This window comes from Mesoplodon bidens (assembly GCF_964165515.1).
Source record: "Mesoplodon bidens genome assembly, chromosome: 8".
Lineage (NCBI taxonomy): Eukaryota > Metazoa > Chordata > Mammalia > Artiodactyla > Ziphiidae > Mesoplodon > Mesoplodon bidens.
The window spans coordinates 85,165,824-85,183,100 of NC_138165.1; the positions used below are offsets into that span (position 1 = coordinate 85,165,824).

The 17,277-nt window shown below is 40.6% G+C and overlaps 1 protein-coding gene across 2 annotated transcripts in view; it reads left to right on the forward strand.

Annotated features, from left to right (window-relative positions):
- CCNYL1 (cyclin Y like 1) overlaps window positions 1–12,735 on the forward strand; it is a 34,670-nt gene extending 21,935 nt beyond the window's left edge. The window contains exons 6-10 of one of the 2 annotated variants that reach the window (XM_081242896.1): window positions 1,527–1,578; window positions 2,548–2,667; window positions 6,900–7,066; window positions 10,351–10,513; window positions 12,274–12,735. In XM_081242896.1, coding sequence (XP_081099022.1) covers window positions 1,527–1,578; window positions 2,548–2,667; window positions 6,900–7,066; window positions 10,351–10,513; window positions 12,274–12,390 — 619 coding nt within the window. In that variant the 3' untranslated portion in view covers window positions 12,391–12,735. The remainder of the gene's footprint in view (window positions 1–1,526; window positions 1,579–2,547; window positions 2,668–6,899; window positions 7,067–10,350; window positions 10,514–12,273) is intronic. The other variant, XM_081242897.1, reaches the window with a different exon arrangement.
- The last annotated feature ends 4,542 nt before the right edge of the window (window positions 12,736–17,277 follow it).

Below are 17,277 nucleotides of genomic sequence, written 5' to 3' on the forward strand. Positions count from 1 at the left end.
TATAGTTGGAAAAAGGTGTATTTTTAAAGCCTTCAGATAATTTGGTATATTCTTTGATACTGTACCAAAAGTCTGCATGTGCTACTTTCTTAAATTAGTTAAAATGGAATTCTAAATCATATCAATGAACTTGTAGTAAATACTGTGTTAAATTAATACCCATTGATCTGTCATGCATACTGAGTAGATCTTTTTACCTGTACGTGACTTTATAATATTATACATTGGTCATTTGGAAAGCATTGGTTCACATTTCTTTAGACAGTGTCAAAAACTCACTTTTGTTAGTATCACCACCAATCTTACCAGAAAAATCTTTTAAGTATTGAGAAGTTGTCAAGTTCACAATAGAAGGTACAAGTTTTCCAAAAATCCTGATATTTTTAGCTTGATGACTTGAATTTTATCATTGGCCACAAATAACTTTAGAGTTATTTTCCTTGAAGTGACAGGCTCACTCTGTTCATTCTTGAAAGAATGACTGTCAGTTGTACATTCAAATAACGATGGTGTTCGATGCAAAAAGTGTTTCAAATAAAGATGTTCTATGAAAAAAATGACTTACCACTAAGTCACAAGTGCTTTTCCTTAACACAGCCATATTTCAGTGTGTAAAAGTGCTCAACGCATGCTTTCCACTTATTCAGAATATTAAAAAGAAGGACCAAGGTTTAAGAACACTATTAATTTTTACTCTTTTATCAAGGATATTCTTAAAGCAGAGTTTTAACTGCAAGTGGCAGTGAATAATTGAATGACTTCTAGTTCAGTTTGGTACCACTGCCTTGATTCATGCTCAGAAACCAGCAGTTTTACCCACTTTTGCTTTTATACATCCATAGCAAATGTCACACAATGTCAAAGGCAGGTAGTGTCTTAGTATTCTTATAAAAGCAGTTTTGACCTCTTGGGCCTCCTGAAGAGGGGATAGGGGAGAATCCCAGAGGCCTGCAGACCACATTTAGAGAACCGCTGTTTAAATGAGCACAATGTATTAGTGTGGTGAAAGTTTAAATAAAAAGCCTGGTTTCTTTTAAAATAAAAAGACAATTACATTTTTAACTCAAACTATTTAAAAGAGGCAGGAAGAAATACACAATAAGAATATAAAGGACTAAAGAGAAAAAAACGGGAAAAAAACATGACTCTCATACTTACATTCACTGAAGTTAGAAGAATTTATTATTGCCCACCACCACTGCTTTATAAAATGTTCTTGCATATTCCAGTGTGAGGTTAGAGGAGTGAAAATATATTGGCTTACTAGCATTGCCTGTTAGGGAGGGTCAGTGCTTATAAAGGCAACTCTGGCTGGTTGTTGTAGAAAAGATTTCACAGAGCTTGATGTGCTGAGTAAAATAGGTCAGGAAACCTTTCTAAGGGTGGAATCCAGGAGAAGAATTTATAAAACTGTTTGCTTTGTTGAAGGTTAAGCTTCCTCTACCCCTCTCTCTACTCCTAGCAGATATTTTACTAAGATAGTAACCCCTGAATTAACTTTTTAAATGCACATTCTTATTTTATAGAGATGCAGATAGATCCTTGGATATTTTTGATGAGAGATCACATCCACTCACAGTAAGTGTCAGTTTTATTGAAGTTGTGTTTTTCTCTTACACAGTTGTGTTTATTTCATGCTGATTTGCTTTGAAATTAATTACTAGAAGAAAATTACTTCCTCCAGTTCGAAGTCAAATTCATCATCCTTTAAGTCTTCTTCCCCACGCCATGTTGTGTCTAGTCATTTTACCGAAGGCATGTTGTATAAGGGGTTGATGGATAAGAACCGAATTGCACTTTGTATGAATAGTGAGCAGGTAAGTAAACATACCCAAGTAACAGAAAATATCTTTTTAAAGGATGGTTTTCCATAGCATCAAACAATATAAATATTTTTTTAAAACCTAATATGATAAGACCTCTAAGAAGAAAATTAGGAAACTGTTTAAATTTTAAACCAATTAAAATGACAAAGTCTTAAACTTCACTTCTTCGGGTGCTCTGTAGCCACATGTGGCTGGTGACTGCTGTATAGGACAGCACATTCTTAGAGCCTTATGGTTACAGGACACTGGAAATGTGTTTTCAAAGTTAATTACAGAAAAGTATGACATATGGTGATCAGCAAGACTTTTGAGCCTAAAAATATTGGGTTGGCCCAAAAGTTTGCTTGGTTAGTGAATATATTGTTCAATAAAATTCTTGGTGAAAATGAAAACTGTGTCTTTTATTTTTACTTAAAACCAATTGAACTTTTTGGCCAACCCAATAGTTTACATTTGGTTAGAATTCTGTGGGGAGGAAGGTGGAAATACATAAATTTTCTGAGGTTGTGCCTGTATTTTTCTTTAATGAATGGTGGTGAGTATTGGATCTCTGTGGTATTTTAGGATCCCATTGTTTATATTTAAAAGACTACAAGACATGTCACCCAATCAAAATTCTTTTAAGGGGCACGTGGGCCCAAGTGTGAAGACTGCTATCTTAAGGGTACTTTTAAGTATTTTTCTTCAATGGATACTTACATTGCATTTTTTCTCCTTTCAGCGAGAAAAGTTTCCAGAGGAATACTTTAAGCATGATCCTGAACACAAATTCATTTACAAATTTGTTCGTACACTTTTTAGTGCCGCACAACTAACTGCTGAATGTGCAATAGTAACTTTGGTAAGATATTTTTTCTTTCATAAAGCGCCTGTAGAAATTTCTGTCTTGTACACATGGTATGGTCCTGTTTTTCCCAAATGAAAGTAGGTTCCTGAAATGATCATTAGAACTTTATTAAGAGAAACCTATCAAAAGAAAGTAAAGTATACACATTTGAGCTTTAATAATCATTATGATTTAAAATGTTGCCATTGCTTTTCTCATCACAAAACAATTGCTATTAAAGGCAGCAGGAGAGATTTCTGGTTTCTCCTTCCACACCTCAGGACACACATGCACGCGCAGTGCACACACACACACACACAGACGACGCATGCTGTGGTGGTAGGGTGGGGTGGTAACTGAACTATCTGGTCCACAGGCAGAAACAGGTTCCGTGTAGTTTGAAGCTGAGTCCCAGACTGTACTGCCTAGGCAGTTCTGATGTGTGTCCTGATTGAGAACTACTGCCCTCAATTCTCTGTTCCTTGGATAATGGTGTTAACCATCCCTAATGTCCTCTTTTTGCCTGCATGTGAAGTTGCCCAGGATTAGGGTGCCAGTAGTACTTCAAAAGGCTTTACTCTAGTTAGCTTGCTAAGCTACAGTTGTGTAAGGACCTTTTTGTCATCCATTCTGAATTCCTATGGTAAGCTTTTATCATTTGAATAATAAATCATATTCAAGTGAGAGGTAGTTGGGATTGTTTTACTCCTCCCTGTAGCAAACCTGTAGGGGGAAAGTCAGCTGCATGGTCTGCAGGGAAGGAATACTTAGGCCACTCACTGCCTGCTCCTATCAAGGCAGAAGTTAGGAGAGGAGGCTTATCCTTTTGAAAAGAGACCCCTCAGTGGGTACTGGATCAGACACAGGCCTTTTCTTGGAGCTACAGGCCACTTGGAGTGCTTAGCACATGCTTGAGAGAGGCAGGAATTGTGCTTGCATATGGAGAGCTAGGAAATGCAGGAAGGAGAGCATTTGGGTTGGAAGAGGGGAATTTCTTTGTAGCCAAGTTAAGCTTGATGTACCTGCTTGACAGCAGAATGGCAGTGTCTAGTAATCATTTGAATATATGGGATTGGAGCATGAATCTGAGCTAGAGGGAGGGAATTAAGTGTAGCTGTTCAAATGCAGAGAAAGTATGTAAAATAAAAAGTGGGTGGGCTTCCCTGGTGACGCAGTGGTTGAGAGTCCGCCTGCCAATGCAGGGGACGCGGGTTCGTGCCCCGGTCCAGGAAGATCCCAAATGCCACGGAGCGGCTGGGCGCGTGAGCCATGGCCGCTGAGCCTGCGCATCCGGAGCCTGTGCTCCACAACGGGAGAGGCCACAACAGTGAGAGGCCCGCGTACCGCAAAAAAAAAAAAAGTGGGTAGAAGATAGATCTGTAGGGACTATCAGCACTTAAGGGACAAATCCCCAGAGGAGTGGCTACAGTGGTAGGAAACCCAGCAGAAAATCATAAGAGACACCAGGAGAGGTTCAAGAAGGAGAATGTGGTCCAAACGCTAAATGCTACCAAGAAGTTGCTCATGTCATAAATACCCACCGAATACCTACTCTGTGTCACTTTTCTACATGTAGGGGGTGGAGGAGAGAATAGGTTGGATAAATAAAGTTCTTGCCTTTATGGAGCAAGTGTGGAAGACATAATTTTTTTTTTAATTGGAGTACAATTGATTTACAGTGTTGTGTTAGTTTCAGGTGTATAGCAAACTATAATTTTTTTAATGAGTATTTTTTATCTTTATTTATTTATTTGTTTGTTTGTTTTTTGCGGTACGTGGGCCTCTCACCGTTGTGGCCTCTCCTGCTGCGGAGCACAGGCTCCGGACGCGCAGGCTCAGCAGCCATGGCTCATGGGCCCAGCCGCTCCGCGGCATGTGGGATCCTCCCAGACCGGGGCACAAACCCGCGTCCCCTGCATCGGCAGGCGGACTCTCAACCACTGCGCCACCAGGGAAGCCCCAATGAGTATTTTTTAAAAGATGACTATTTCAAGTAGTGGTAAAAACCATGAAGAGAAAGCAAGGTAAAGGGATAAAGCGATCAGAGGGGCTTCCTAGAAAGATCAGGAAGAGCCTCTCTGAAGACGTGATGTTTGAACCCAGCACCTGGCTGAACTGAGGAAGATCAGGAACGCTGGCATTACGGGCAGAGGGGACGAGGGGACGAGGTCAAGGCTCTGAGACAGGAACATGCTGTGTGTTCAAGGAAAAGCAAGGTAGCCACTGTGATCAGAGTGGGGAATGAGGGAAAGAACATAGGTGATGAGGTCACAGAAGGACAATGCCGTACCTCACAGGGCCTCGTAACTTGCAGGCCACGGGAAGAAGGTATTTGTTTGATGGGAAACCTCTGGCAGATCTGGAGCAGCCGCATCAAGTACTCTTAATTTAAGAGGCTCTCCTGGCTGCTTTGGGGAGAACGGACTGTACTCTGTTGGGAGGCAGAGTGGAGGCAGAGAAGTTAGGCAGTGGCAGCGATACAAGTCAGAAGTGACAGAAAAGCGGTCAGGGTACCAGTGAAGGTAGAGATAACAAGAAGTTCTAACAGATGGGAGCAGGATAACTCAAGTGCAGGTTTTTGGTCCCAGCGACTGGGCGTGTGGCAGTGCTCTTTCAGTATGAGGGAAGGCCTGGGAGGTGGAGCTCTGGGATGAAGAGCTCTGGGTTGTTTGTGTGAAGGCACCGGCGACCATGACAAGAGTAGCCCCTGTAGAGTGGTAGCGGCAGGAGGCTGACCGAAGTGGGTTAAGGAGAGGACGGGAGATGAGGACGCCGCCTGGGGGCAGTGGGAGACAGGCTGGGGACGTGTAAGCATTCACACTGGAGGAAGCCTCTGACAGAGAGGGAGAAGTTGTTCAAAAAGAGACTAACTGTGTGAACAGTGTTCTGCAGAAGTGAGATGGGATCAGCTTCATTCATAGAAGCGTTAGCTTCCGTGAAAAGAAAGAGATCTCGCTTCCTCCGAGACGGGAGGGCAAGTGGGATAAATGAATATCGGCGCGTGTACCAAGTTTGCCAGTATAAAGGTGAGAGGAAGTTGAGAGATTGCCAGTGTTATTTCAGCACCTCTGATTAGTCCCATAAAGTAGAGAGTTGAACCTTGTGGGGAGAGTCGTTCTTAGGGTACTAGAGAGTGCTGAGTTCTCTGGGGAATGGGAGCAGAATTTCACTAAGAACATATAATCTCAATACCCATGTTTGAAAACACAGTAGAGTTTGGAGGGCATTGGCGAATCTGAGCTGTCGATCTGATAACCCTTCAGAGAGTAAACATACTCTTTAAAACTGGACATTTTTCTTTTTGTCAGATGGCATATATACTCTTCTGCAGAGGTAACAACAAATCACAGCTTACCTCTGTAATCTTTACTCAGCTGTTAACTCCATCCAGTTCTTTGTAGGATAGACATTTGATACATGTAAAAGAAACCATGAAATCATCTCACAAACTGGCAGGTTTAGAGGAGCCCCAGGGCTACAGACACAGGCATCTCTTCCCACCTTAAAACCAGAAGAATGACTAAGCTGCAGATTATGTAAGACAGAAATGAATAATGAAATGATAATGGAGATGTGAAAAATAGGGGATATGAAAAGGACTACCCTTTGTATGCATGTGTGTTCCTTAAAAAGGCACTAAAACATGGGAATACTTGACAGTTGTAAAGCCCCTTTGTACTGCCTGTCCTGCTGTGCCGCACAGCAGCCACTGGGAGGCTCTCTTGACCACCAGTTTTTATCTTCAAGTTCATGCCACAAAAGGATTGGTTACTCCGAAGAGAAGATAAAGATGTGCTCAGTCTTACCAGAATTTTACACACTCAAGCATTATGTAAAATCGCCGTGCAACCACCACCAGTCTGGTAGGTACATTGCACGTGGTAGGCACTCAAGCATTTACTGAACAGTTGAAATCGACACTGGGCTGTATGTGCTGCCCTTTACAAGTGGGTAGGTGATAATAGAGTGCGTGTCTTTAGAATGCCCTTTGCTGAGATGTCCTTTCATTCCTGTGACCAAAATTGGGTTGGAAATTCACACGGGCAGCGTAGAAATACCAGACTAACAGAAATATCTGACTTACAACTGTGACCTGGCCTCTGGCCTTGGCTTGGCTGAGCAAAGGCTTTGTGAGAACCTAGGAATAAAAGGCATGTCAAAAAGAGTTGAAACCTGTCATTCCTAACAGTTCTTATCACGGTGCTTAAACTGAACTAAAATCAAAGATCAGTACTCTACTTTTGCAGGTTTACTTAGAAAGGCTTTTAACTTATGCTGAGATCGACATTTGCCCCACTAACTGGAAAAGAATTGTTTTGGGAGCCATTCTTCTTGCCTCCAAGGTTTGGGACGATCAGGCTGTATGGAATGTGGACTACTGCCAGATCCTCAAGGACACTACCGTTGAGGACATGTGAGTTTGTAAGGTTATGGTGAACTTTCTAACCGTTTTCCAATACCTCATTTGCTCCCATAAAGTTTACATTTCAAGAAATGTTACATTGTGCAGAGAGCTGAAATCGACCTACAATTACAGACTTCTCTCTAGCTGTAGTATAACAATCTGTATTTCCCCTCATTAATTGGTAGGTCTTGATGTGTTATTGTTGTAATATTCTGCTTGATAAATTCAAATTATTTTTCTGGTGGTTTTTGCCAAACAGTTTACAAGCTCACTACCAGAACAACATGGTACAGTAAGTAACTTCACAGCTTTCTTAAAGCTGTCTACCAGGTCCGGTCCATTTTTAAGGGGCACATGCCTGGTCTTTGAAGCAAGTGGCCACTGTTAAGGTCTTAGGGCCTCTAGACTACTGACAGGTTATAATTTCAACCGGAGTCACACATTGTGTATTTGCTTTTGCTGGTCTTTTTCTCCTTTTTATCTGAGGTTCTGTTGTTACAGAAACTATGATGTACAGGTAGCCACACGTGAAGGTTTTCAGATCCCTGTGTTCCTCTCTCCTCCCCTAAAGTCTGCTGAGTTAGGAAACACCTGCCTCTCAGGTAGTCCGGGAAGCATCACTGGGGCCTCACCCAGGGCACTCAGCAAACACAGCAGCACTTTGTGGGGCCACTCCACTTTGTGGAGTTAACTAGGCAGGTTCTCCTCACAGATGGCACGCTCACATTGGCATGAAACACCAGGCTTCCAATCTGGCTCTGGTGAAGGGCCCCAAGGGTGGGAAGCAGGATGAGCCAGAGAGGTAATTCCAGCAGACTCTCGAAGTGCCCGCTTGACAGTGAAAATGTCTTTGTGGGTGGCATTCAGGAAAATGTGAAAGGACACCTCTTGATTATATTGGACAGCAGAGGCCGATCAAGATGGCAGGCAGGGGCAAGAGTTTGTTTTTGTTACCATGGCCCCTTACTCTAGATAATTCAGAATTACCAAAGTGCATATTTACAGCTGAAGCGAGGAAAGTTGTGACTAAGCAATGGGACCAGTGACTGTCAGTAGCTGTCAGAGTGGCTTTTGGTGAAAATGTCCACTTCGGTGATAATGTAAACCAGGTGGTCTTGGTGATGTTGCTGGTAGCAATCTTAGCAAACAGTGTAACAGCAGATAATGAATTCGAAATGAACAGAAGTACTTTTGGAAGTTGCAGAAACTAAAGTGATATTGACTAACACTATCCTCAGTCTTTAAACTGGTCCCTTGAAGAAAGGAAAATCTGTACTGGTGAACACCATCCCTGCCACGATGGCAGCTGAAATTTTCTCAGAATCTGTAACTGAGCTGACTGGGGCTCTGGTTCCAGGTAGAACATCAGAGAACATGCAGGGAAATGTGTGGGTGTTCATAGATGTGAGCGCAGGAGCACTGGCGGCAGTGTCCAGCTATGAAGAAAATAATTCTAAACAACGCTTTTCTGTGTAGAACAGAGAATCACCAGGAGTTATGTTTATAATAGGTTGCTTTTGTTGATGATCTCTGGAAGTTGGAAAGCATTACAACAAAGTGTTTAATACACATTTGCTTCATCCCTCTGTTGTTGACTACTATTTGTAATGATCTCATTTTGGGTCTGAATTGAAAAATTGCTGTCTATCAGCTTTTCCTTAAAACTTTCTAACATCTATGTGTCTTGTTAAATATATATTTCCCTTCAAAAGAGTAAGTTAAACTGAGCAGCTGCTGTTCAGAAAATTTGCTGCGCCTGTAAATGGTACACTCGTCAGCCATCTAGCCATTTAAAAAACAACAGAAAACACAGAAGATGCATATTCTGTAGGCATAATGCTTTTCTTCAGTGATTAAAGCTCTATTAATAGACATGTTAATCCTATGAAGTACTGTATTTCCACACAATTAAAATGTATTAGTGAAGAAAATATAAAAGGGATAGTGAAGTGCATTTATTCTGTAGTAAATTAAGTCCTGATTAGCTGATTATCAAAACATTATCTGATTTACATTTCTATAGACTTCTGGCCGTATGAACAGGAAATTAATTTTGGAAGTAGGTTCAGTTAGGTTTAAAGTTCAACAAATGAGAAACCTCATTTCTGCTCATACTCTGCTCTCCATACAGGAGAACATGGAGCATTTGTTGATTATCCAATGGATAAAATATTAACACTTTAAAACCAAGAAACCAAATGTATTGTAAAATAAGCCACTCGCATGTTTGTTTGGGTGTTTATCATTTTTATATAATCAACTCTCTAGTGATTGCTGTGAAAAGTGGTAAGATTTACTCTAATTTTATATTTTTTTTAAATTTGGCAAGCAAATGGCTGGATATGGTCATATAGCAGAAGCCTGCTCCCGCCATTCTACTTTCCCACTTCACTGAATTCACCCCCTGTGGGCGTGTGCAGTCTGTCCCGGCACCTGGCAGGGGGCGGTAGGTCTGAACATCCTGGGCTGCTCTCCTAACACCGGGGGGAAAACAACTGCTGTATCAGAGGTCATATCGTAAAGTGGGTTTAGTCTAGCTGAGACATAATCTTACCACCTTCCTAAGCTTAAAAAGTGCATCCTGTCCTGTCATGATGACAACAACTCACCCTAGTAACGAACGTTAAGGTGAACAGAAACTTGCATTATGCCCTTTGACACAGCCCCATGCACAGAGTGGGGGGCGGGGGGGGCGGGGGAGGGGGAGGGGATTCCCTTTCCCATCGAATGTAGCTTATTTATTTATTTACTTGAGATGAATCCTTGTTGCCTCAAGAGTTTTCCCCCCTCAGAGATAATAGCAGTGGCTCCCGATGGATCCATTTGTTGCCGTGGTGATGTGCCCACTCCTTTTGTTGGCTCGTCTCTACTTCAATAAGCCCCTTCCTGTCATCAGCCCGGTGAAAATGTCTGCAAGTTCTTCAGAGCTAATAAACAGCATACATCATTCCTTTCATCTGATCACTATAGCGGGGCCTTGTGAGTGAGTGTGGAGCGTGAATCGTACAGCTGCACTAATGGAACTCTGAAGAATGAGCCCCTGAGTCAGCAGCATGAGTGCATAAGAGGGCCATAACCTCTTCCCCCTTGTCCCAAACTCAAAGTGCTGGGACGCAGAAAGGACCACAAATAGCTGTACCTTGTTTGAACATTAGGGTATTAATCCAGCTGGGTAGCCATTATTTGTTTCAAAACAGTATTTAGAGCCATCCTAGTAGCTCAGAATGGTATTTTTGAAGACAGCCCAGTTGACTGAAATTGTCCTGCATTGGTTTTGTCTTCTCCTCCCCCAGGAACGAGATGGAGAGGCACTTCCTGGAGCTCCTTCAGTTTAACATTAATGTTCCCGCCAGCGTGTATGCCAAATACTACTTTGACCTTCGCTCCTTAGCAGATGACAACAACCTGAATTTTCTATTCACTCCTCTTAGCAAAGAAAGAGCACAGAACTTAGAGGTAAGGCTGTGAAATCACTAACTGGGGTTTTTTGTCAGCCACTGAAGCCACATCTGTAGCTAAATTATGTTAAGCAGTGATTAGGAAAATGGAAAGCTGTTAACAGTTTGAAGAGCTTATTAACCCGTTGGCATCATATTTCCTGTGTCTTATGGTTTATACAGGGATCTCACATTATAAAAAAAAAATTGTCTCTTCTGTAACCATAATTCAGAATACTTTAAATCATATTTAAACTGTTCTTAATGGTTTTCCATTTGAACCTCTACACTTACATATAACCATACATGAATAATTTCTTAAAATTGTATCCCTAATCATATGTACCTACATAATCTACTTACCACTCTTAACTGTCTTTTTTTTTTTAATAATTGATGTTTTGGACTATTTCTACTATTTCTACTGTCTTGATTTTTTAAATAAACAAATTTATTTATGGCTGCATTGGGTCTTCTCTGCTGCACACGGGCTTTCTCTAGCTGCAGCGAGCAGGGTCTACTCTTCATTGCGGTGCACGGGCTTCTCATTGCAGTGGCTGCCCTTGTTGCAGAGCACGGGCTCTAGAGCGCAGGCTCAGTAGTTGTGGCGCACAGGCTTAGTTGCTCTGCAGCATGTGGGATCTTCCCGGACCAGGGCTCAAACCCGTGTCCCCTACATCGGCAGGCTGATTCTTAACCACTGCGCCACCAGCGAAGTCCCTCTTAACTGTTTTTTACTCAGCTTGCAGTTCGTGTGTGTGTGTGTGTGTGTGTGTGTATCACAGTTCAGTCCCATGAGTTTATTAGACAAAGCATCGGTGGCTAACCTGAGAGACCTATACTTGGAAGGTATAATGTGGGTTCAGATACTGGATGTAGAAAGTACATGAGTTTTTAATGTAAATGGTAACGTACATGGAGCAAAGTAATATTTATGGCTTATGATTTTTGGTGGGTATACAGCAAAATTCACAACTGAAATGAACACATTTAAAATTGATACTTTCTGCGGTACCTTGGTGGTACTTTAGGATAAGATGTTTTTCTACCATAATTTATGTGCAAGTGAAATAGCACCTTTCAGCGCTTCAGTCATTAGACCTCTCCTACCTTCAGCACATACCTACCTCATTAAAATTTTCTTAGAGTATGTAATAACTAATGAAAAGTGAATAGAGGGCTTCCCTGGTGGCACAGTGGTTGGGAGTCCGCCTGCCGATGCAGGGGACACGGGTTCGTGCCCCAGTCCGGGAGGGTCCCACGTGCCGCGGAGCGGCTGGGCCCGTGAGCCATGGCCGCTGAGCCTGCGCGTCCGGAGCCTGTGCTCCGCAGCGGGAAGGGCTGCAGCGGTGAGAGGCCCGCTACCGCAAAAAAAAAAAAAAAAAAAAAAAAGAAGAAGAAGAATAGAAGTTGAATAGCTGAGTAAACACTGATTTTGCCCAAGTGTATGTCCATTACGTTTAAGGATCAAGTGTGTAGGTAACAGATGATATTGCTATTAGGAGCCTATCATTAGGAACCCAATTTTTAAGTAACTCATAAGTTATTAGGGCAAGTGACCCCTTGCCCCAGCAATCTAATCATAGCCCTTAAAGGTTATTACCTTAGGGAATTGTCAGTTAGTGTAGATATCAGCTATCCAAAGTAGCAGTAACTATGAACTGTCTAAACGAATGTAGATGTGTGGCTTATCAATGATGCTTTTTTTGTTTTTTTAAGGTCCGAACATTTTTTTTTTCCCCTAATTGTACCTATGTTCTACCTGATTGACTTTCCTAGGCCATTTCCAGATTGTGTGAAGACAAATACAAAGACTTGTGTAGAGCTGCTATGAGAAGGTCTTTCAGCGCTGATAATTTCATTGGTATTCAGCGCTCCAATGCCATCCTCTCTTAAGGGAGAAGTGAGGGGTTGTAACATCATAAACCCCTCGTAACAAGGACTGGAGAAATATCACCTCTCCTGCTCAGAAACCAGCAAAGTTAGTGTTTTCACCTTAAAGAAAGACATTGAATTCAAGAGACTCATGGACAAGTGAAGATTATGCTCATGGGAAAGAACGGGACCTCGTCAGTGTAACACACTCCTCTGTCCTTTTTAATGTAAACAGAGTTACAAAAACCACTCCAAAGCGAAAAGCTCCCAATCCACCCACAGATATCTGCTTACTGTGTAGGCTGATAGCTGTGAACTATGTGAGGTTTTTTAATTAATAAATAGTTTAAATTTTTAGACTTTAAAGACACTAACTATATAACTTTCACGTTTTTCCTGTTTTTCTTGCCTCACTGTCCCATACTGCTGCATATTCCTTTAGAATCAGTGCAGTATTACCATTAAAACATGCGACTCCTAACAACTCATAAAGCCAAACTTAGGGACAGACTGTTGTAGCATCGTTAGGTTTTGAAGGGTTGGGTTCCTCCTCTCTACTATATCACTGAAGCTGCTAGTCATTATTGGCAATCAGTTTAAACCAAAAAGCTGCTGAATAACACTTGTCATCCAAATTCTTTGCAGGCAGTACTTATTAGCATATTAGCATGTTTGGGATCATAAACAGAGAAAGTAGGTTATTTACTTCTATTGGGTCCGTGCTGCATTTCTTGTTAACTATAATGGTGCTTCTGATTTTGTGATGATTTTCCTCTTTGTTAAATACTTGTATGAAAGGATATTTTCATAATTCCAGCCAACGTGGTAGTCCAGTAATTAACAAGCCGGTAATGGAATAGAAGGTGTCCCAAAAGTCTTAGTGCAATTTCAAGCTTTAATATAGTGTGCTTGGATACTCCAGAACACTGTTGCAGAAGTATAAATTCTACAGACTGGCAAAACATCACTTGAAAGTTTAATCGAATTTCTTCTAAACTCATTTAGTTTTGTAAATTTTAAACATTAAGCTTTTAATCTTAATATTTTGTTTCAGCCCCTCTTGAGGATAGCAAACAATGGGCTGAAACAAAAAATAAAAATTAAGAGCTTAAGGTCAGAATGGCCATCATCAAAAAATCTACAAACGTGCTTGCTTCGGCAGCACATATACTAAAATTGGAACGATACAGAGAAGATTAGCATGGCCCATGTGCAAGGATGACACGCAAATTCGTGAAGCGTTCCATATTGTAAAAAAAAAAATCTACAAACTGTAAATGCTGGAGAGGGTGTGGAGAAAAGGGAACCCTCTTGCACTGTTGGTGGGAATGTAAATTGATACAGCCACTATGGACAACAGTATGGAGGTTCCTTAAAAAACTAAAAATAGAACTACCCTACGACCCAGCAATCCCACTACTGGGCATATACCCTGAGAAAACCATAATTCAAAAAGAGTCATGTACCACAATGTTCACTGCAGCTCTATTTACAATAGCCAGGACATGGAAGCAACCTAAGTGTCCGTTGACAGATGAATGGATAAAGAAGATATGGCACATATATACAATGGAATATTACTCTGCCATAAAAAGAAACGAAATTGAGTTAGTTGTAGTGAGGTCATACAGAGTGAAGTAAGTCAGAGAAAAACAAATACCATATGCTAACACATACATATGGAATCTAAAAAAGAAAAAAAGGTTCTAAGAACCTAGGGGCAGGACAGGAATAAAGACACAGACATAGAGAATGGACTTGAGAACATGGGGAGGGGGAAGGGTAAGCTGGGACGAAGTGAGAGAGTGGCATGGACATATATACACTACCAAATGTAAAACAGATAGCTAGTGGGAAGCAGCCCCATAGCACAGGGAGATCAGCTGGGTGCTTTGTGACCACCTAGAGGGGTGGGATAGGGAGGGTGGGAGGGAGACACAAGAGGGAGGAAATATGGGGATATATGTATACGTACAGCTGATTCACTTTGTTACAAAACAGAAACTAACACCACTGTAAAGCACTATTATACTCCAATAAAGATGTTAAAAAAAATGAGTTTAGAAGAAATTCAACTAAACCTTCAAATGATGTTAAGTTTGTGGCATTCATACTTCTACAAGTATCAAAGCTTAAAATTGCACTAAGACTTAAGGGGAAACCTTGTATCTTCATAGACCTGCCCTCTTTCTAAAATAGTCCTTTGCAAGGCTGGGCTGCTTACCTGCTTGATCACCTAAGTTTCTTTTTTCTAGATTTGGTAAAGGAATTATGAACAACAGTGTTAATTCACATGTAATAAATTGAAAGGAACTGGACCCTAATAGTGATAGGAGAGTAAGTGATACAAAACAGCTTTTCTATCCTATGTGTTAACCTGGCTGTAGGTGTCTCACTTCAAGAGGAAACATATAAACCTTAGGAACCCTTACCTCAGGCTTTAAAAGGCAGGGAGGTCCAGTTATCAGTCTTTTAGGAGATTGGTAACGATGTCACCTAAACTTGAAATATTAAAAAAAAAAAGTTAGTGTTCTCAACTATGAAATCTTTCTCCTCCTACCTTCTCAAATGTAATCCCAGGAATTTTGCCTGTAAACAAAGCATTTGTGGGCCAGAAATACTTTCTCTCTTTATAACAAGGCTTCACATTATATTGAGTGCTGCAGGTTCCATCATTTTTAAAGGACAGAGACATAAATGATAAATTACGGTATATAAAATATTACAATCTACCACCTCAAAAAATATTGTTTATGGAGTTTGGAGCTTGGAGATTCAAGTACTGATTGCAGTTTTATTTTGAAAAGAATGCTACAACTTATGTGGTTTTTCTTCCTCATGTTTATATTAAAAGAAAAGCTAATAAACTCTATTTTAATTAAAATATATGGCTACTGTGTTTGTAACACTTCGCACTATTCACATAACAGCTCTGCCTAACTCAAATGTTTTCAATCAGCTCTGATAGTCGGGCCTTAAGGCATTTTCAAACTAACCGTAAGTTGTTTTGACCCCTGCCTTTAGTTAAGATGTAGTCATTTATTTCTTCAGCTTACGCTCTTTTCAACCTGAAGATAACCTAGTACACTTAAAACCACTGGCTACAGTGCTCAGTGGCATAATGCATTAGATGGCATTTTTGAATTGTTTGTTATGGTGCCAAGATGGAAATGCACATTGAAAGATAAAAGTAGGTAAATACACAGAGAAAGGAATTACAGGAATACTGTAGAATCAGAACTTGAGTTGTTTGAGGGTTTCAAGCAATTGAACAGGAAAGAAAATGGAAGAACAGGAAGCAGTAGAATTGTGGTTGCTGTTAAGAGGGTGACTTTTCAACAAGGCACGTAATTTGACTTTAACATGCTATTTCACTTACATTCAGTTGGAAACATACCAGATCTCTAAAGTTCCTTTTAGACCCTAGCCACTGCCCTTGAGCAATATTCCATCAGTCCTGATAGTATTGGCGTGTTTTCATCCACCTTAATTACCTTCCTAAGGTCAGATCTTTAACTTTGTTCTTGTTAAGTTGCTGACTAGGAGAAATGATTGATTTAGTACAGAAGGGAAAAAATCTATCACAAGTCACTGTTTACATCAGTAGTTTGCACCGCGTAGTAATATGCCAGTTACTAAGCAGAAATGCTGACATATCTCGAAGGTTTTAAAAAAAAAATGGGGGCAGGAACGTTGGACATGGCTAGCTTCAAGAACAAGTTGGTAGAATAAGGAGAATCACTAAAAATTGCTTTTCCCCTTCAGCTTTTCTAGAGGCACTACAGCCATTTAAATAAATGGGAAATTGAGGCAACTTAAGGTAAAAATTTAAACATCACTGAAAGTAGGTTCTCCGACAAATATGGGGCATGGAAACTAGTTACTAATAGGGTGGCAACTATGGCATTTTTTTCCAGGATTTTATACCTAGGAAGGGTTTGTTCCCTAAAGTAGTAAGACTATAAAATATCTGACTACCTGAAGTCAAATTTTATTTTTTCACTTTTTTAAAAAAAAATTTTTTTCTCTAGTGGAATACTGACATCTGTGCAATTTTAACTCTGGTATACTGTGAACTGAACTTTATTCTTTACAAGGAAAAGACAAAGGTTTGAAATGTATGTTTGAACCAAATTAAATTGCCGTTTTTGTATGTTAAATTCATATGGTTGACCCTAAGACAACTTCTTAGGGCCCAGTGTTTCTGGTTAAGAGAAATTTTTTCCACCCTGTATCATCAGATTCCATCGTGACCCTATTCTTTGACATTTACTCCTAATGTACCCTGTATGCCCATTATTGAAATTCAACAGCACTAAATCCTAGTTTTACAACAGGTCAAGTTTCATTTCTTAGTTTTCCCATTCTATAAAATATACCATTCCTTGATTTTTGAAAAATGCTGAAGCCAGTATTTACTGGAAAACAATTCACTCTGTATTCAGGTTATGCAATGTTTTTGGAAACGTTTACCTATAGCGTGTAGGTTAGCTAAAATCTTTCTTCACCCAAGCCTTCTCTCTAACCACATGTAAAATGACTACGACTGTTCCCTCACCCAGAAGCCGCATTCTTGAGTATAGAGCTATGTGGTAAAGCACTTGACAGCTGGTTGGGGCTCTCCCAGGGGTAAGTGCTAATTTCTATGCAGAATCTGTAGATTACACCCAGCATCTATATCAATCAAGTTAAGGATTAGATCACCTAAAATCTTAACTGTTAGCCACTTACCAACCCGGCCAGGCTGACACCGTGCCAGCAAGAATACAAAAGATCTAGGAGCTCTTCAGAGACACCTGGTCCCTTGTACACAGGTGCAACCTGTTTGGCTTCTGCGGCAATTTCCACTAGTCCATTTTAAATGGGTTTGGCAGATGAGATAACATGTACTTCATGTGAAACATGTTA